Consider the following 20,072-nt stretch of genomic DNA (forward strand, 5'->3'; position numbering starts at 1 on the left):
GCTCAGTGGTAGAGCGCTTGCCTAGCAAGCGCAAGGCCCTGGGTTCGGTCCCCAGCTCCGAAAAAAAAAGAAAAGAAAAAAAAAAAGTATAGAACTGCATACATTTGGGGTGGATAGTACAACGACATTGTGCAGAATTTTTTTTATGAAACAAAATTATTGCACACCGGCCAAAATAAAATCTGCGAGGCCACAGTAAAATCTGTGATTGTTATTTCTCTTCTTCAACCTTGTGGGATCCAAATATTGAACTCAGGTTTTAGGCTTGACAACAAGTGCCATCCTAAATATATGATTAAAAACAAAACAAAAAGAAAAAAAATCACCCACAACACATTTTTAGTAACACTACACCAGATCTGCCAAAATTGCAAAAACATGATACTAGAAAAGGAACATGCTAAATAAAAGGGAAACAAGCAATTACAATCTAGAAAATCTAAAGATTTCTTCAACAAATAAGCGGCATAAATTTCATCATTTTACTGTATGCAAGAATTAAAACTAAGTGATTACTTATTAGCCTGTGTGAGATTATAAATCTGACAAGCAAAGTTTGATATTAATGTACAAAATGCATAATAAAGCCCAATATTTAAAAAGAAACAAACCAATATTTAGGATAATTAACTTTTAAAAACTCACCTAAAACCTGGCCAGCAATCATTCTGCCATCCTCTCCAGCTACAGCAGCTCGGGCATTTCTTTCATTAACATACTGGACAAAGGCAAAGCCCTTATGCACAGAGCAACCCACAATTTTGCCATACTTTGAAAAGATGGCCTCCACATCAGACTTCTTGACCACCAGAGTGTTGAGATTCCCAATGAATACACGGGAATTCATGGATCGAGGATCTGTCTTGTTGGTAACATTGCTAGCCATCTCCTCTGATAGTAAGGTTTCTCACAAAGCTGAAAACTGGAAGGAAAGAGAAGCACATAGATTAACAGATGTTATTAATGTTGTTTCTTTTGAAACACTTTGACTACCCAGTTTCATTTAGTCTCATAAATATTAATACCCTTTTATCCATCTTACTTACTGGCAACACAAACCTCCTATATAATTAATTCAAAATGACCCTCCTGAAAATTGAAGTCCTGAAGCAAATTCATGAGAATTCTCCAAAACCTTAACTACACCAGTTTTCAGCCTGTTTTTTGGCTTTCCTGGTTGTTAGAATCCTATAGTTAATTCTAAGATATTAAGTCTTAATTTTCTAAAAATTAACTATCCCCAAATTCTACACTGAATTATCTTCAACTATACTCCAATATACAAAGGCAAATATTTCAAACTCGTCAAAGTATTCACTTGGATTTAGCATATGCTACGAAGTATAAAGCCATCTATCCATAGGGTACAATTACTTAATTTTTACATCTAGAATATTAATATTGGATGGTGATGATGATAAACCAGCCAAGCAAGACATAGAACACTAAGAAAATGCAACTTTTCAAGTCTTGGTTTCTTCTAGACAGCTCTAGTCTAGCCAAGCTGGCCTGAAAACTGAAATTCTGAATACTTAGGATCCTGGAATTTTTTGTTTGAGCAAAGAGTTCTCACTGTGAAGACTGTGTAAAAACCCAAACCTCTTAAAATGACAATGGTTTCATAGATTATCCACTGATGTCCTTTCCTAACAGTAATTAATTTATAGACCCCGATTTTGAAAAGAAGAATCTTTAGATTTTTCATCTTTCCTATCTATAAACCATGACAAACTAAATTCTCAGTGGATGTTTTTCTGTATGTTTCAAGAACACAACAGATATAGCTCACTGCTATTAAATTTTTTACTAACTAGTTCAATAATTTTAGAAACCAAAAGATTTTCAGGCCACATTCTAGCATGCATGGTTTGCTTTAATGTAGAAGTCAAAGAACAACTGTCAAGAATCAGCTGAAGTTGTCATGCTTCCGCAGTAAGCATCTTGCCCACGAAACGTTCTTGCTTACCCATACACTTTACTAAGATGGACAGGTCAAATACTCCATGATGCATACAAAATAAAGAAATAATGTCCTAATTTCAGGCAGTCATCAGTCACCAAAACTCCAAAATGGTTAAGAAGAGTCAAATATTACACATTACTTATGAGCTTTGGGAGAAGTATAAGGAAACACAAAACATTGCTGGGTAGTAGTGGCTGGCACAGGACATTAACTTAATCCCAGAGCTGAATAAACAGGTAGGCAAAACTGAATTTAAGGCCACCCTGGTCTACAGAGCAAGTTTCAGAACTCCAAGGGTTATAGAGAAATTGTGACTAAGGGAAACACATGGGAAACAAAAAAACAAAAACAAAAAAAAAAAAAAACCTGTCATCTAAATATACTGTCACTGTCCCCAGGTAATGCAGTACACATTAAAATGCCCTTTGATGTTCTGAGTATGTAATATCTCATCCTTTCTTTTAGATATATGGAGACAAAACTGGCATTAAATTCATGATCCTATTTCCCTGAGTACTTAAGATTATAGGTGTCATATTTTTGATAAGTTTAAGGATCATTTACCTGTAGTTCCCAAAAGTAACCAAGGTTCTCTTATAAATGAAAACTTAAAGAGAGCCTTCCAAAGTGTGCTCAAGTCTCTGGTCCCTCAGCATTTAGATGTGTTACATCATCTGCCAAATAAATTTTTTATCTTTTATTACGACCCATACAAATCCCTAGCTATGGCAGTCTTTAAAAAATTAGAGACCAGCCTAGTCTACAGAGCCAAATCCAGGACAGAGGAAACCCTGTCTTGAAAACAAAACGATACAGATAACTTTTAAGCAGTATTAAGAATGCTGACATGGGGGACTGGAGAGATGGCTGAGTGTTTAAGAGCACTGACTGCTCTTTCAGAGGTCCTGAGTTCAATTCCCAGCAACCACATGGTGGCTCACAATCATCTGTCATGAGATCTGATGCCCTCTTCTGACAGTTACAGTGTAACCACATACATGAAATAAACAAATCTTTATTAAAGAACGTTGACATAGCTGAGCAAAGTGTAGGTAGAGACAGGTTAAATAAATCTACAGGCTCAAGGTCAGCTTGGTCTAAACAGTGTGTTTCAAGTCAGGCAGGAATATGTACCGAGAACCTGTAAACAACTATTAAGTAAACAAACAAGTACTACATCGAAAATTCTTTAATCAATACATAAATATGACCTGGAGATATAAGTGGTGAAGCACTTACCTAGCGGAAGAAAAGCCCTTGGATTACTACACTCTAACATTAAAAAATTAACAGGGTATAAATGAGGTTCACAAAAATTATACACCTAGGACAACAGGGTTCAGTGAAATGTTACCATAGAAAAACCAATACCCTTCAGGACTAGAAAGACACTCACATTAAAGGGAGAAAAAAATCTAATGGCCTGAAACCTGGAGATCCAGGTCCACTTCAAGACTCTCTAAACCATGGGGGCAAGCAACTGTAGATGACACCCCAGTAACCTCTTGCTTCTACCAAAATGGTTATATCACATTGGTTTGTGATTAATCCTCACTAAAAACTAAAGGCTGAAGGTATATCTGAACAATAGGACATATAACCTCAGCAAGCAAAGGCCTATAGGTCTTAAGCACTACCTCAACCCCCTATACGAAAAACACAGGTTCAACTGTTCTTGACTTTTGAGGGGTTGGGGGTAAGACTGAAGCAGAATTTTTGTCCATCTGATCTTACCCTGTAATAATACACAGTGAATTCCAACCCACTGTGGAATAGTCTCAATGACAGGGGATGGAGTTCACCTTAAGAGTTAGGTATATATATTTCAACCAAAATTTCAAGGCCCTGTGTTTAATGTCCAGTTTTCATGTATTTTCCAAATTTTCAACAATGCAAATAGCCAAAATTGCTAAAGACTTAACAAGTTCCACTGTCAATAATGTCTTCTTAGGTAGAGTGTATAGGTAGAGTGTATGGGTTTAGGGACAATCACTACCACTCAAGTGGCAAATGGACATGACAGTTCAAAGGTCAGCATTGTCTACATTAAAAATGTGTTTTAGGGGGCTGGAGAGATGGCTCAGCAGTTAAGAGCTCCGACTGCTCTTCCCGAGATCCTAAGTTCAATTCCCAGCAACCACATGGTGGCCCACAAATAAATAAATAAATACATAAATAAATAAATATATGAGATAAAAAGTATTTTCTGCAGACAAAAAGATACAAGTCTTTCTATTAGGCATATAATACAATTCTCTGCTTTGATCACATAGATTAATCATGTTATGGCAATCAGCATGTCAAATTGAGTCAGATTAAGCAAATTAGAGCATTTCTTTAAATTACTTACAACCTAAACTAGCCTACATTCATATTAGATTAAAAACTATTATCTAATGTACTGTACATACCCTATGACGATATCTTATTATGTAACACTGGCTGCCATTTAATTCTATGCAGGCCAATTCTGTCCTCAAAAAAATAGTAATTTCTCCTTTCTTGGGAAATATTTTATCAGCATGCATGATTGTCTGCACATATATATGCATGTATGTTCTCCTTTGTGCCACTGCCTGAGGTCAGAAGTACCTTCCCTGGGACTGGGATTGTGTATGTATGGGTGATGGAAATCAAATCTGGATTGCCTGAAACCCCAAAGCCACAATTAGTGACACAAAATTGCATCAATAAGTTAAGTTTTCTAAAGAAAATGTATTCAAGTGTTTAGCTTTTCACATCATCCTGTTTTTCAAGACTCTTGAACATAAGGAATTTCATTTATGGCAACCATTAATATCTGAATTTTTATTTCACCCATTTTTCCCTGATATCCTTAATTTCCTTTGTTGAATGTTCACAATTGATTTGCATACTCTCTGGCTCTTTTCTTTGTATGCTGCCTCCTATGCACCTTTATTCTACCATTACTGTCTCCCCTTATCTTTTCAAAGCCAGAACTTCAAGTTTAATTTTGTAATCACAAGCCTCCATTATTGTCCTGTGTCAATATACACCTTTTATCCCAAAGTTAGAGGGTGATAAGATCTCCAGGCATATCTAAGGTCACATGCTAAAGAGGGAAAGAGAAGTAAAGAGGAAGGGATAACAAATGGCAGCATTAGTCCTCTTTAAAATGTCACAATGGGCAGAGCAATCAATGATGGCGAATGGCTTTAATCCCAGCACTCAGGAAGCAGAGGTAAGTTGATCTCTGAGTTTGAGTCCAGCCTGGTCTACAAGGAGAGAATTCCTGTTTCAAAAAACAAACATAAAAACAATAAAACAATTAAAAAAAAAAAAAAAGAAGTGTGTACTGCTTTTCCATATGACCAAAGTTCAGTTTTTAGCTCCAGGGACTTAACACGATCTTCTGCCTTAAACGGAAAATTTTGATTATGTCCTATACACATGATGAATGAATGAATGAATGAATGAATGAATGAATGAATGAATACCAGCTTTAAAAATGGCACAAAGCCAGGCAGTGATATGGAGCATGACTTTAATCCCAACACCTGGGAAGCAGAAACAGACTGACCTCTGGGTTCAAGGCCAGTCTGCTCTACAAAGTAAGTTCCAGAACAGCCACAGCTACACAAAGAAACTCTGTGTCCAAAAATTATCAAAAAGGACACAAAACATAAAGTACACTGTAAATATGAAGTCTTTAAAATTTGCCAGGCACAAAATGGTTTTGGAAAAAAAAAAGCCTTACCCTGAACTAGCTTGACAAAACCACCACCTATATATTACACCAGGAACAAAGTTTACTGGACATTATATTAATGGAGACAGTAACTCTTTAAAATAAATAAATAAATAAAAACCCTGTCATATGAGGTCAAGCCGGGCGCCTATTTCTGGACCACCTGGTACAAGTTGTGGCTAGCATATGCCACCCACCACCCTAAACTCTATTTCCAGCTCAGAGGCAGAGATGATCTTCCCGAACTGCCTTTCTCTATCTATATAGCCATTTTGTTTACCTAGGCCTTTCTATATCCATCCTTTACCCGCCTCTGCTCTCTTACATGGCCCAGCTATGTACTCTATTTTATCTACAACAAACTTCCTCCACCTTACCTAGGAACAATCATATACTTCCTTTGTATAGATTTAATACATTCAACCTAGTTTCAAAACATAGGTTTGGGCTGGGTGTGACTGCCTCAGGCTTTAATCTACTATAGGAAAGCAAAAAACCTGAGTCTTAAACCAGCTGGGTCTACACAGTGGTTTCCAGGACAGTCAAGGCCATTATTAAGAGATTGTTCTAAATAAGCTTTTTAAAAAATTAACTTCGGGGTTAGGGATTTAGCTCAGTGGTAGAGCGCTTGCCTAGCAAAGGCAAGGCCCTGGGTTCTGTCCCCAGCTCCAAAAAAAAAGAATGACCAAAAAAAAAAAAAAAAAAAAAAAAAAAAAAAAAAAAAAAAGAATGAATGTCCCTGGATGTCCTGATATTAGCTCTGTAGATCATGCTGGTATCAAACTCAGAGGTCCTCTTACTTACCTCTGTCTCTCTCTTCAGTGTATTGGGATAAGATGTGTTCACCATCACACCTGACATAAAAATGCTATTTTTATGTCAAAAAAAAAAAAAAAAAAAAAGGCTCTACCACTGAGCTAAATCCAACCCCCAAAGATACTCTTGATAACAAAATTATCTCCTATGTAGGGATGTTTTGTCTGCATGACTGGACACCACTTCTATGTCTGGGCCTGGAACTAGAGGCTTCACAGTCCCTATGACAGCAGTGAGCCACCACTTGGGTGCTGGGAATTGAATCTGAGTCTTCTGGAAAAGCCTAATTACTTTTCCTCTTGCCTATTGCTACAATGATAGGACTGTTATTGTGGTAACTAATCACATTCCCACTGGATCTGAGGTCATTCTAAGTCTTGTACTGTAAACGTTCCTAAAGTCCAGATTGGGAAAGTCATAGACAAAAGTAGTAAAAGCTACTTACTTATATATGCCTGTCAAATTGTTTGTAATTGCACTCTCTTAATTGGACAAGATGCCAAGAATAAAACTCATGAATGCTCAGGAAATATCAGAAAATAAGGTTTGAGTGCTAAAGGTCAGACTAGCTAAGAGGAAGGAAATCAGTAAAGTGGGAGACAACGAGAGGATAGGTGACAGGAGGATGAAAATTATCAAAATGCATTGTATATAATACACCTTGTATAATTAACATACTAGTATAAAATTTTAGGCATTAAAGGATTACAATTGTATCTCAGTAGAACACTTGTCAAACATGCTTAAGAACCTCAGTTCTGGGCTGGAGAGATGGCTCAGCGGTTAAGAGCACTGATTGCTCTTCCAGAGGTCCTGAGTTCAATTCCCAGCAACCACATGGTGGCTCACAACCATCTGTGATGGGATCTGATGCCCTCTTCTGGTGTGTGTGCAAACAGTGACAGTGTACTTATATATAATAAATAAATCTTAAAAAAGACCCTCAGTTCTCCCTATCTCAAGGCACACAGCAGGTTAAAGAAAAATGACTAAACAATAAACTACCATGATCTGCAAAATCAGTCCTTAAATGTATTTATAGCTATTACTAATCAAGAATTAAACTGTTGAGGCTAGGAAGGTAACTGTTAAGAGCACTGGCTGCTCTCGAGAGGATCTGGGGAGAGGATCTGGGTTTGATTCCTGGAACCCTTATTGTAGTTTCAAATCAAGTCTCCAACTCTAGCTGCAATTAACCCAACTCCCTCTTGTCTCCACAGTTACCAAGTAGACAGGAAAAATACCTATATACATGAAATAAAAATAAACCTTAAAAAGAAAAAGTAGGCATTCTAGGACATACCCATAATCAGAGGATGCATAGTATATACAACAAGGTAAGAAAAAGCCAGGGCTGGAGAAGGCTCAATCAGCACTTATTCTTCTGGAGGACCTGAGTACAATTCCCAGAACCTGTATCAGGCAGTTTACAATGACTACAAGTCCAGCTACAGGGGATCTAACACCTTTTGCTAACCTCTAAAGGAACCTGTACACATGTGACACAAACATACCTAAATAAATGTATTAAGAAATTTTAAAAAATTGGACAGGAGATAGTTCAGTAGTTAAAGAGCTGTGACTCTTCCAGAGGTTTTTCGTTCAATATCCACCACTCACACGGTGGCTCACAACCATCCCTACTAGGATCTGATGCCCTCGTCTGGTGTGTCTGAAGACAGTGTACTCACAGAAAAAAGAATCTTAAAAAAAAAAAAGAAAAGAAAAGAAAACCCAGCTTTCCACACTGTCAAAGGTAGATATAAGGATATACATATGTTTGATCAGGGTATTACTGTAAAACCCTGGCTAGCTTGGAATTTGGTATAACTAGACTGGGCTAGACTCAGATCAACCTGGGATTAAAGGTATGTGCCTCTATTATGAGTGGAGTTCTGCTTGAAAATTTTCCATATATAAAATGTAAGTACTTGAAGATAAATTGAGGAAAAAGATCTCAATCCTTTTCTTGAGCCTAGGAACTCTGTCTCAAAAAATAATAAACAAAAACCCCATTCCTCTTCTGATCTTCTTGGGTATACCAGACACACCATACATGTAGGCCCAAAAAAAAAAATTTTTTTTAAAACTGCTTATGGTGGAGCAAAGCCCTGAGAAGACAGAAGCTGATGGATTTGAGTTTGAAAGCAACCTGTCCTACCTTCAATGTTCAACTTTTGCAAATAACAGGCCTGTCAGGGCTACAAACTCACCTGAGACCTCATCACAAAAGTAAGAGAAATTAAAATTTTATACCATCAATCAGGGCTGGAGAGATGGCTCAGTGGTTAAGAGCACTGACTGCTCTTCCAGAGGATCTGAGTTCAGTTCCCAGCAACCACATAGTGGCTCACAACCATCTGTTATGGGATCTGATGCCCTCTTCTGGTGTGTCTGAAGACAGCTACAGTGCACTTATATAGAATAAATAAATCTTTAAGAAAAAGATAATTCCTTAAGAAAAAAATTAATCAAATATGAATATACACACTTAACAGAGATATCTTAATAGTTAAGAACACTTGCTGCTCTTCCAGAGTTTGGTTCCCAGCACCCACAGGTGGTTCAGGGCCACCTGCAATTCCAACTTCAGGGGCTCTAACACCCTCTTCTGGCTTCCATGGCCAACTGTGCTCATGAGCACACATTCTCCAAACACAATTTAAACATGAACTCCATGATATACACAGAAATAGTCAATAAAGCCTACATGTCAAATACATTATCTAAACATCTGTAGACATTTCTATGATTTCTATGATTCAAGACACAGTGTATTTTTTTTCATTTCTTTTAGACAGGGCCTTTGTCCTATGTGGCTATATGAACCTCAAACTGACAATCCTTCTGTTTCATTTTCCCCTAATTCTGGGCTTACATGAGTGTGTATAAATATAGATGCACAATCAATGTAAGTAGCTTAGGCTGGGCTTAAATTGACCAACAATCCTACCTCAGCCTCCATACCAGGCAATAAAACATGTAAAATATGACATTTAAATTCTAACTCTGGTATACTCAGAATTGAACCAAGGTATTCTGCAAGAGTAACAATAGCTCTAATGAGCTGAGCCATCTTTCCAACCACTTGCCAATTACTTTAACAAGGCCAGTATTCCACGAGTAGGGACGCATCTGTCATCTCAGCATTCTAGAAGCAGATACATCTGGATCTGACCTGAGTTCTAGGCTAGCCAGGACCATAGTTCAGTGATATTTTTAACATTAAGGAAAAAGATCAGAGTATCACAGTAAAATTCTAACTTTAGTGTTGAAATAATCCACTAGCTGAATGAAGAGTGGCCCATGCCTTCAATCCCAGCACTGATGAGCATAGGCAGGCAGATCTGTATTGAGACCAGTCTAGTCCTCAAAAAAAAAAAAAAAAAAAAAAAAAATTCCAGGATAGCCAGCTGAAAATACAGAAAAAAGAAGAGGAGGAGGAGGAGGAGGAAGAGGAGCCCACTAAGTTTCAAAAATTGTAACTAACCCATTTTTAAACTTTTTTGGAGACAGGCCTCATTATGAACCCTATCTATATACAGCTCAAGATATCCTTGAACTACTTCCTGATATAGCCAACTGAACTGTGCCAGGCTTTCAAACAATATTTTTTAGTATATAGTGTAGCTGCCGCTTCAGAACAGACTAATGTGTAGGAGAAAAAGAAATGAACACCAATTGCAATAGAGACAATGATGAACTAACTTGGACCAATTAGGCAGCAGTAAATGCTTTCAAATGAAAAGCTGATGACATGAAAGAAAAAGTGACAAGAAACTGTAATTTGTTGAACTGAAGATTTCAAAACAAACCAATTTGAAGAAACAATCCAGATACAGTTTGTCTTTGAGATAAAATGTTAATATAAATTCTAACTCTGGCACAGAGTCCTCAAGACCAGCAGTTAAGCTCCCTTCACTCTCCCCTCTGCTAATGTTGATCACCAGTTTTTAATGTTAATATACAAAGGCACTCATACTTAAGGAACAAATGCATCTTCAGACTATCTTAGAGTACTAAAAATTTTTTATTTAAAATATACTTGTCTAGGGGTTGGGGATTTGGCTCAGTGGTAGAGCGCTTGCCTAGCAACCGCAAGGCCCTGGGTTCGGTCCCCAGCTCCGAAAAAAAAGAAAAAAAATATATATATACTTGTCTAGATAGTTTGCCTTTGAAATAATTATTTTCCTATTCTGAAACATTAGGTATCACATTCTAGGTCACCAGGCTGGCCTTGAAAACAAGGTAGCAATTCTGGTTCTGAATCAGGAGTGAGTCAACAAACCCTGCTTGAAGTTGGTTCAACAAATCTACCAGATAGGTTACTAAATAGATACATATCAATAATGTCTATACTGTTAAGTAATGGCAATTACTTCAGATAATATACAAAAGTCATAGGACTGAACAGCTCATGGAATTAGAATGAGTACAAAATAAGGGCAGACATCCCAAAGAAACAGCAGCAACCTGAAAGCAAAGTTTAAAAGCTTTACATAGCTTAGGTTTGTGATTCTCAATCTGAGGGTTGAGATCCCCTACAGGGATCACATATCAGATCACATCAAAAATTTCCATTATGATTCATAACAGTAGCAAAATTAGTTATAAAGTAGCAACAAAGTAATTTTATGGTTGGGGTAGACCAGAACACGAAACTTTATTAAAAGGTTATACAGCATTAGTAAGGTTGAGAACCACTGGTTTAGGAGGTTAAATAAATGATAAATGTCAAGTGAGATGGGAATTGAAAATTAGACCAATATATTTAGTAACAGATCTCAACCATTATTTTCTTTTTTTTTTTTTCCAAATAAAATCTATTTTAAAAAGTGCTTGCGGGCTGGAGAGATGGCTCAGCGGTTAAGAGCACCCGACTGCTCTTCCAGAGGTCATGAGTTCAATTCCCAGCAACCACATGGTGGCTCACAACCATCTGTAAAGAGATCTGATGCCCTCTTCTGGTGTATCTAAAGACAGCTACAGTGTACTTATATATAATAAATAAATAAATCTTTAAAAAAAAAAAAAAGTGCTTGCTTTCTGGGCTAGAGCGATAGATAGCTCAGCAGTTACAAACCCATTCTAAGGATCCAGGTTCAATAACATCAAATTATAACTGCAGTTCCGGGATGATCTAATGCCTACTTCTGGTACCAGAGGACACCATGCATGTAAAAAATAACAGACATATACATATTGCAAAAACCCAATTTAATTTCTAAAAGTGAAAATTTCATGTCACTTCCTATTTTACCCTTCACTGGCTCACTGTTAGAAATAACTAACATAAGTACTCAAATTTTTATCAGCTGGCCTTATCCTAAGATCCAGTCCACTTCCTCTTAAAAGGTGTCACTGACCTCCTACCTTACCTACTACTGCAGTCTACAGAGCTGTATGCAAATCTCACATAGTACCATTTTCTCACTCCATCTGTCACCAATGAGTAGGCTGAGGTTCTGACAGATACTTGATCCCCAAACAAGAAAAACATAACCTTAAAAAATGACCTTGTAGATGAAGAAATCAAACTGGTCCTATAATGAGCAGCTGCAACACAATACATAATGAAAGGTAGAAGTTTTCATGTAAAGCACCGATATTTAAAATAATGACTTCATTTCTCTTCCAGATCCTAGAGTTTCTGCTTTAATGTTCCAGTAGTTTCTTTGATGCTACCTTAAGTGATCATTTGACCTAGATCTGATTTTTTGTTCAAGTATGAGAAAGCATACGATATACCCAAATATCAAAGGTATCTTTCTAGGTTGAAAACTTATTAAGCCAGATGTGATGCTTGCTTTTAATCCTAGCACTCAGGAGAAGCAAGTAGATCTAAGTTTTAGGCCAGGCTATTCTACATAGTGAGTACTAAGACAGCCAGGGCTATGTAGAGGCCTTGAACCAAAAAATACACATAAAAATTTAACTCCAACTACCTATGCCCTCTTAACCACTGCATTATTCCAGATGCATTCTTATACCACTCAAGAAGGCACTTGTGTTAATAGCTAACTGGGCTTCAAGTCATTGCTGGACAAATAAACTTTAGTAGGCCTACCTTTTCCTTAAATTCTTAAAAATACTTATGTGAGACAGGATTTTGATACTATTGATATTATTACTGTATTTCTTAAGGTTGGATCCATGTCATTTTTGGTTTTTTCCAGAGTGACTCCTCACTAGCCCTAGCCTCAAACTCCTTTTGAGTGCTGTCATTATAGGCATTCAAGTATTCACCTTAAAACTTGTGCTCTAAAATAAATATAATCTAAAACTGTACAAAGATTACTTATTGTTTTTAGGCAAGGTCTCATGTATCTCAGACTGGCCTCAAATTATATAAAAAACCCAAGGAAGACCTTGAACTTACTTCTTATACTACTGCATGGATCATATAGTTGTGGCTGTCACCAGCTCCGCTTATAGAGTGCCAATGAATCAAAGTTCAGGGTCCTCATGCAGACTAAGGACCCCTAGTCTAAGCTATATACCCAGATCCCAATGATTACTCTTAACAGCTCAAAGATAACCTGACAAAGAACTGTATAGAAGGAAAGCACTTTAATTTCCATGGTTCTACCTACACATCAACTATATTTAAATGAGTCTATTTCCTAGTCTTCCAAAGGAAACCAAGTGGACCTCACACCTCTTACCATCACCCAGGAAGGGTGCACATCTGTTCCGAAGGCCCCCCTGGCTCCAGGTCATCCTGGCTGTTGCTGCTCCAGACTGGGCATCCATGTTGCTGCGGCTTGTGGTTTGTGAGGGGTAGTGTACAGGAAAAGCAGGATGGGATTTCAAGGGAAACAGTAGGAAGATGGCTTTCTAGGAAAATGCCATCACCCTTATAGGTGTTAAATAGTACCACACACATTTTATTGCAGCACAGTTTAAAAATCTAACAAATCAAAGATTAAAAAGAAAAAAAATAAAAATAAAAAAAATTAAAAATACAGACGTCCAGAGATGCTCTAAAACAGTTAAGTTAAAGATCAGGAAAAATAAGGTCAAAGACTTAACAGCCAGTAAAATTATTTCCAGTGTGGGGAAGGGGTTGAGGGCAAGGGTGGGTTGGGAGAGAAAAGGTTTATGTGATCAAACTACTTAAAAATGCTAACACCTTCACTTTCTCTCCCAAGATGGAAAACTCCAAAGTCAATCAGGAGGCTGAAGAAATCTTAACATTCAGAAAAACTCCACTTTAATCCGTTTAAAAATCATTATCATCATCATCATCACCATTATAAGTATAGTAATAATAACTAGTAAGTAACAACAATAAAAAGGAAACCAGCGAAAGTCAGGAAAAATGTAAAAAAAAAATTGTAATAACTTACTGTAGCTGAAGATCAAAAAAATCTCACTGTAAAAAAACAAAAATAAAAATAGCCCAGATTAGAAAAACGGGAGGTCTAAAAATGTCAAGTCAGTAAAGTTCAATTCTTTTCTTTTCCAAAAGCAGTTTCCACAAAAACCGCAAGGGTAATAATGTTCTCAAATAGCAGACAAGCAAAGCCCTTTCCACATCATCAGTTAAATCTTAAAAATACACGAGGAAGTAGAGAGGTCAGTTTATGAGGCTAAAAGGCTCCTCCTCTAACCCAACTGCTGCAGAAAAAATAGAAATAGAAATTTTAAAAATTACATCTTAAATCCAGGTCCCGTTTGTTTTGTTTTGTTTTTTGGAAATAATTTTTAAAAAAACACCTGTATGTTTGCCGTAGCGCACACCAAGTTGCATCAGTATGTTTAAAATGTCTTTATAAAATCAATTTTGGAATGGGAATGTGTGTGTTCTGGAAGGGTGGGGAAGGGAAGTTAAAAATCAAAGCTGAGCTCCAGTGAGTAAGGATGGGGTTCGCCTTGCTGCCCTGTGAAAGGAGAAGGGACAGATTGAGTCATAGTTCCTCAGAAATGTGCCCTAAACCCAAGACAGAAAACTGTCTGTTGCATCTAACACATTTTGGTAAAGCATTAACATTTCACTGGGAGGGAGAGAGCCTTTAGAGAATCATCACTTTTATTAAGTGACTGTTTTTACAATTCACCATCAATATGTGGCTGAAGTTAACTTAAGTCTGCATCCCCTTTAAGAGGACCGATGTATGTTCACTTTGTAATCAGCAGTTTGGGCAACAAAAATACAGAAAAACCAGGCCAACAAATGGAGATGAAGTGAATAAAGGTCAAACAGATTCATGGGTTTCAAAACCTAAGGCCATGTATTTTTTTCCTGTGACTAATACAGAGTAAAGGTGAATGAATGATCTACCATGAAAATATACTAAAAGGGATTATCTATCCTCAAAACCAAAGAGTGAAGACCGTAAGACTTTGCTAAGGTTCTATAGTCAAGAGTGAAAGATGTTCTTAAAAAGGAGCCAGCCCTTTTTATTCATCATCACTGACAGTGAAAAACCAGATAGATGGAGGGTCCATGAACAACTTATGTCATGAAACAGGTAATAAAAATTGCGCCCTAATGGATGTGTCCCATTTTTTATCTTATCTAGTGTACCTAACTGATCCCAAAGAACGAAGAAGCTGACACAGAATGAAAACTGAAATGATGTACATGACACAAATGGTTTCATTAGCTAAAGAAATGCGGTATCTACTCATTGTGAAAATACGCAAGGGGGCTGGGGATTTAGCTCAGTGGTAGAGCGCTTACCTAGGAAGCGCAAGGCCCTGGGTTCGGTCCCCAGCTCCGAAAAAAAAGAACCAAAAAAAAAAAAAAAAAAACGCAAGACTTGGTTGCATTTCATTAAGACAAGAGGCCTTAATTTTCCCTTACAAATTTCATGCTAAAACTTTAAACTGAACACTTAAAAGTATTTATCAAGCAACCCTTATTTCAAAATAGCAAGACTACCAACAGAACAAGTATAAACTATTAAGGCTAAGTATCAATTTCAAGTAGGCAAGCATATGTAAATATAAAAACTATAGAATAAGTTTCTAGGTAGAACATTTATATTTGAAAGGTATCTGTATTTTGGAGGTAATTATAATGAGAAATTCTTTTTTTTTTTTCTCTTTTTTTTCAGAGCTGGGGAATGAACCCAGGGTCTTGCGCTTGCTTGCTAGGCAAGCGCTCTACCATTGAGCTAAATTCCCAACCCCATAATGAGAAATTCTTATTTGGTACTTCTACCATAAACCCAGTACCAAAATCTTCAGGATACTAACCTAATTAAAAGACAAAAATCGTTAGTACACATGCAAGACATAGGCTTAATAAAAAAGTAGCAGTGCATAACTTTGCACTCCTTTAGTCTCCACTAGGGAGGCTGAGGCAGGTAGAGGATCTGAGTTGGAGGCCACCCTGGTCTACATAGAGAATTCTAAGAACAGCCCGCCAGAGCACCAAGCTATATAGAAATCCTGTCTGGAAAAAAGCCAAAAACAAAAAAAAAAAAAAGCTAAATAAAAAGGAAGCATTACACGTTTTATGTCAACAAATTATCTCACCTAAGTTATCGAACTAATGAGCTACTTTTAAAAACAAACTGTCCTTTAATAAAGAGCGTGTATATAGGAGTTGGAAAGATAGTTCAGCCAATGCTCTCACAGGAGCATTTAATTGCAGCACCCACAAGCTAGCTCACAACCTAATTCTTGTTCCAGGGGATCCTATGTTTTCTTTGTGGCTTACATGTCCAGAATACACAGTGTACACATATACATACATGCAAGCAATACACAGAAAAATAAAAATGTAAGTATTTCTAGGCTATACTATCAAAACTCTCATTAAGGTTTGGATGAGCTCTTTTAAAAGGATACTCACAATGAGTCAAGAGAACCACATGACTCAACTGGAAATTGGTAGTCCAGAGCCCAGCGGTCTTCTTTTAAACTAATAACGGGAAACAATACTCAATGTAGCTCTTCAAAAACATTTAACACTGAGGTTTTGCTACCCCTAAGTTATTTTTCACCAGCAGCCAATTCTTCAATCTAGTTCATACAAAACCATAACCCTTCCAATGAAAGTTGAATGTAAGTAAATAATGCTAAATACTAATATACTTGACCGATTTATAGTAATACTCTTGTTAAGGTAGTCAATAGCAAAATAACATTTGTTACTGGCTGCCCTGGAACTAGCTACTTAAGCTAAGCTAGCCTCCAACTCTGCCTGCCCCTGCCTCCCAAGTACTGGGGTGCATACTCCACCAATAAGAGGCAGTAATAATTTAGGAAACAGAGGTGGGGGTGGGGTAGGACAATTTTTTGTGTATTTTGTCAACTACTTTCAGCAATGACTAGGGTTAAATGAGAACTCAAAATTTCCATATAAAGTAGTAGTTTAGCTTGTTTTATATCTCAAAACAAATCCAGAAGTCTAATTTACTGGATACTTACATAGTTTTACACAGCCAAGATTTTTCAATTGTAGTTTCCCTAGTTAGTAACTTCCACTCATCATCTATAAGACTGTAACGAACTATTTAGGAATATATTCCTTACTTGCTTGAACAGCCATGCCCATTTATAACAAGATCACAAGCCAATAAATCTAGAGATCAAATTGCAAACATGTTATAATTACTCTACAGAAAAAATAGTAACCATTACCAACCATTTTGGAAAATGGCTTGACCATGGCAAATGAGAGATCCAAACCTTGCAATTTTAACAGCTTCCTCCCAAGTCAAATCAAAAATGTAATTTGAGTCTGGCCTCAAAACTCCAAGAAATCCACATGTTCTACCAGAACAAGGTGCCTACCAAGCCTGGCCTACATTTATAACACTTAATGGCAAGTATACATCAACTACTACCAGTAACCTTGCATAACTTCTGACATTTATAATACTTTCTCTTACCTAGTTTTCACTGTTCACCAGGCAAAACCCTGTACTCTATCTACTTTTTAAAGGCACATGCCTTTAATCCCATCTCTTACTTAGGCGGAGGCAGGTGGATCAGAGTTCAAGGCCAGCCTAATCAAGACAGTGGGTTCAGAAAAGCCAGGCCTATTGCACAGAGAAACCAAACAAAAAATGTGGGAGGCTGTTTTTTTTTCCTTTGTCTGCATTTGTTCTTCTTTAGACAGTCTTAATACTCCAAGCTGGACCAAGGATGGCCTTGAACTCTTCCTACCTCTATCCCCCAAGTGCTCAAATTACAAGAGTAGGCCATGCACATTCCATGAAGTATGCTTAAGAGTAAAATGTGTGTATAGTTTAAACTAAGATTAGTAGCATATTTTTGTCACTTAATCAAACCCATTGTTTTCTGTATAGCCCTGGCTGTCCTAGAATTACTAGATTTACTCTACATTCAGATCTCCTGCCTTCCTAGTGCTGAGATTAAAAACTGTGCCAGAGTGAAATACCAATTTTATAATAAGTTTATCTAATGAAATAACTCCCAGGTAAGTTAATGTGACACAAAAACCCTTTATTAGTATGGGAGATTGAATCCTGGGCATCTTGAATCCTAAGCACTATCACTAGCTATATTTAAAAGAACTCGGACGGAGGAGATGGCTCAGGGGTTAAGAGCACTGACTGCTCTTCCAGAGGTCCTGAGTTCAATTCCCAGCAACCACATGGTGGCTCACAACCATCAGTAATAAGAGATCTGATGCCCTCTTCTGGTGTGTCTGAAGACAGCAACAGTGTACTTATATAGAATAAATAAATCTAAAAAAAAAAAAAAAAAGAACTCAACACCTACAAGAGAGCAACTACTTTAATTTTTAAACATGTTTTACTATGTAGTCCTGGGCTGCCTTGCAATGGGATCTTGCTCAGGATCTTCCTGTCTCTGAACCTCCAGAATGCAAACATTCCGGGCCTGCACTACCATAACTAGCTGTAAACTGCTTTTTTTCCATTCTAGATGGGTAGGATTAATACTGGAGTATCTGTAAACTATTTCTGTGCCTTTTAATTATTGTTCCCAAGTCCAGATTGAAAATGTCCTGTAAATTTCGGTATCAGGTTCCTCTAAAAAGAAAAACTCATTCCCACCCCACCCCCCTTTTTGAGACAGGGCTTCTCTGTGTAGCCCGAGCTGTCCTGGAACTCTCTCTCTGTGACCAGGCTGGCCCACAACTCAGAGAGATCTGCCTGTCTCTGCCTCCCAAGTGGTGGGAGGCATTTGGCGTGCACTGTCACCACCTACCGGCTAAGTCTCTTCTTGTGTATAGTCTATTCTAGTAACTTGACCTGCCTAGAAATATCTTAGTTTCTCTACTACTGATTTAGTCCGGTCCTGTCAACCACTTTTAAGTCTCACTTCTCTCTAGGACAGCAGTACCTACCTCAAGCAAAGTTCCACTAACTTATGTGATTTGTAACCTGCAGATAAAAAGCTGTAATTATTCCAATTACAATTTACCTTGGGCACTTCCCTTTACAAACCAAAAGCACTCCCGACTTTTACCCATCTATCCCTTGAAGAAAAAAGTAATCACTACTTAATCTATTGTTAAAACGCCGTTCAGATGCCATGTGGCCGGCCTGGAATTTAGAAGCTTCCAGTACTACACCACCATGTTATCGCTCCCCCACCCACGCCCGACATTTAGCTTAGAAGACAATAACGGAGTAAGAGATTCACTACAATTACATTAACAAGCATTTCGTTCTTCGCTTTCTTGCTCCCCTGCTCCCCCTTGGAATCCTAATGGGGGAAGGAAATGAAAGTAGCCGTTAAACACCAGCGCGCAAAGAGGGTATTTTCGTACGCACCGTGGCCTAGAGGTCACTAGGTTGAACCTGCGCCAAGGCCGAGGCCTGTTGCCTCCCGCCTTAGACCCAATCCCCAACGCACAGGAACAAACGCGGCCTCGGTTTCTGCCGCGAGGCCGTTTTCTCGCCTACAACCCCCTCGCGGGGCCCAGCAACCCAGGGCCTCCCCTGCCCTCGCCCTCTCCGCTTACCAAGAGGAAGGAGAGAGAGAGAAGAGCCTGCCTCTCCTACTGCGGGTCTACGCCGAGAAGCCGGAGCTACAACAGCAAGGAACCACACGACCGTTCGCTCTCCGTCTCTTCACAAAATGGCCCCCGAGCTCCTCTGCCGCCGAGGCAAAAGTCCAGCCCCCGCCCCGCTCCCGGAGGCGTTTCTATTGGCTGTGACTTTTCTCGCTCCCGCTCCTAATTAGATAGCGTTACCGCTCCTCACAATTCCGTCCAATCATCACACGAGGTGGGTTGGGCTAATTGGGAGAATTTCCACATGCGTAACAAAAGCTACTTAGTAATTGGTTAAGCTTTCTATCACTTAGTGTCTGACGGATGGTTATTGGTCACTGTACCAGACGGAAAGCTGGGTGGAATTTTCGCCTTTGTATCGCGCACAGCTTCTCATCCGGGTATCCGGCGGACCTGACTGACGGCCGTGTCGTCCTATCAGTGCTTCCTAGAGATCCTAGGTCCGGCCAGATCACCGCATTTCCGCGGCACGGAGGTGGGAAAGCCTGGGTGGAGTCTGGTAGCGGGTGCAAAGGGCCTGCCCTAGCCTCAGGCCTTGGAAAAAAAGGGAAGTGCAAACAAGCTTTAGAGAAGGGAGGATCGTAATCCCTAGGCCGCCTGAAGTGTTAAAAACTAAACAG

General features: G+C 38.3%; 2 protein-coding genes across 52 annotated transcripts in view; one reads left to right on the forward strand and one right to left on the reverse strand.

Annotated features, from left to right (window-relative positions):
- Hnrnpc (heterogeneous nuclear ribonucleoprotein C) overlaps positions 1-19,555 on the reverse strand; it is a 29,615-nt gene extending 10,060 nt beyond the window's left edge. For 6 of the 50 annotated variants that reach the window (XM_087585219.1, XM_087585212.1, XM_087585203.1 and 3 more), the window contains exons 1-5: positions 19,402-19,519; positions 16,294-16,362; positions 14,208-14,371; positions 13,838-13,863; positions 646-922 (exon numbers count right to left, since the gene is read on the reverse strand). In XM_087585219.1, the coding sequence (XP_087441345.1) occupies positions 646-886 (241 nt within the window). In that variant the 5' untranslated portion in view covers positions 887-922; positions 13,838-13,863; positions 14,208-14,371; positions 16,294-16,362; positions 19,402-19,519. Of the gene's footprint in view, positions 1-645; positions 923-13,146; positions 13,864-14,207; positions 14,372-16,293; positions 16,363-18,780; positions 18,913-19,401 lie in introns of those variants that run through there. The other 44 variants (XM_087585217.1, XM_087585210.1, XM_087585200.1 and 41 more) reach the window with 15 other exon arrangements.
- A 239-nt stretch (positions 19,556-19,794) lies between these two features.
- The window catches only part of Rpgrip1 (RPGR interacting protein 1), a 58,070-nt gene continuing 57,792 nt past the window's right edge, over positions 19,795-20,072 (forward strand). The window contains exon 1 of one of the 2 annotated variants that reach the window (XM_087585612.1): positions 19,795-19,927. The gene's annotated coding sequence lies outside the window, so the exon portion shown is untranslated. The remainder of the gene's footprint in view (positions 19,928-20,072) is intronic. The other variant, NM_001427786.1, reaches the window with a different exon arrangement.

The sequence above is a fragment of the Rattus norvegicus genome, chromosome 15, assembly GCF_021556685.1.
Source record: "Rattus norvegicus strain SHRSP/BbbUtx chromosome 15, alternate assembly SHRSP_T2T, whole genome shotgun sequence".
Lineage (NCBI taxonomy): Eukaryota > Metazoa > Chordata > Mammalia > Rodentia > Muridae > Rattus > Rattus norvegicus.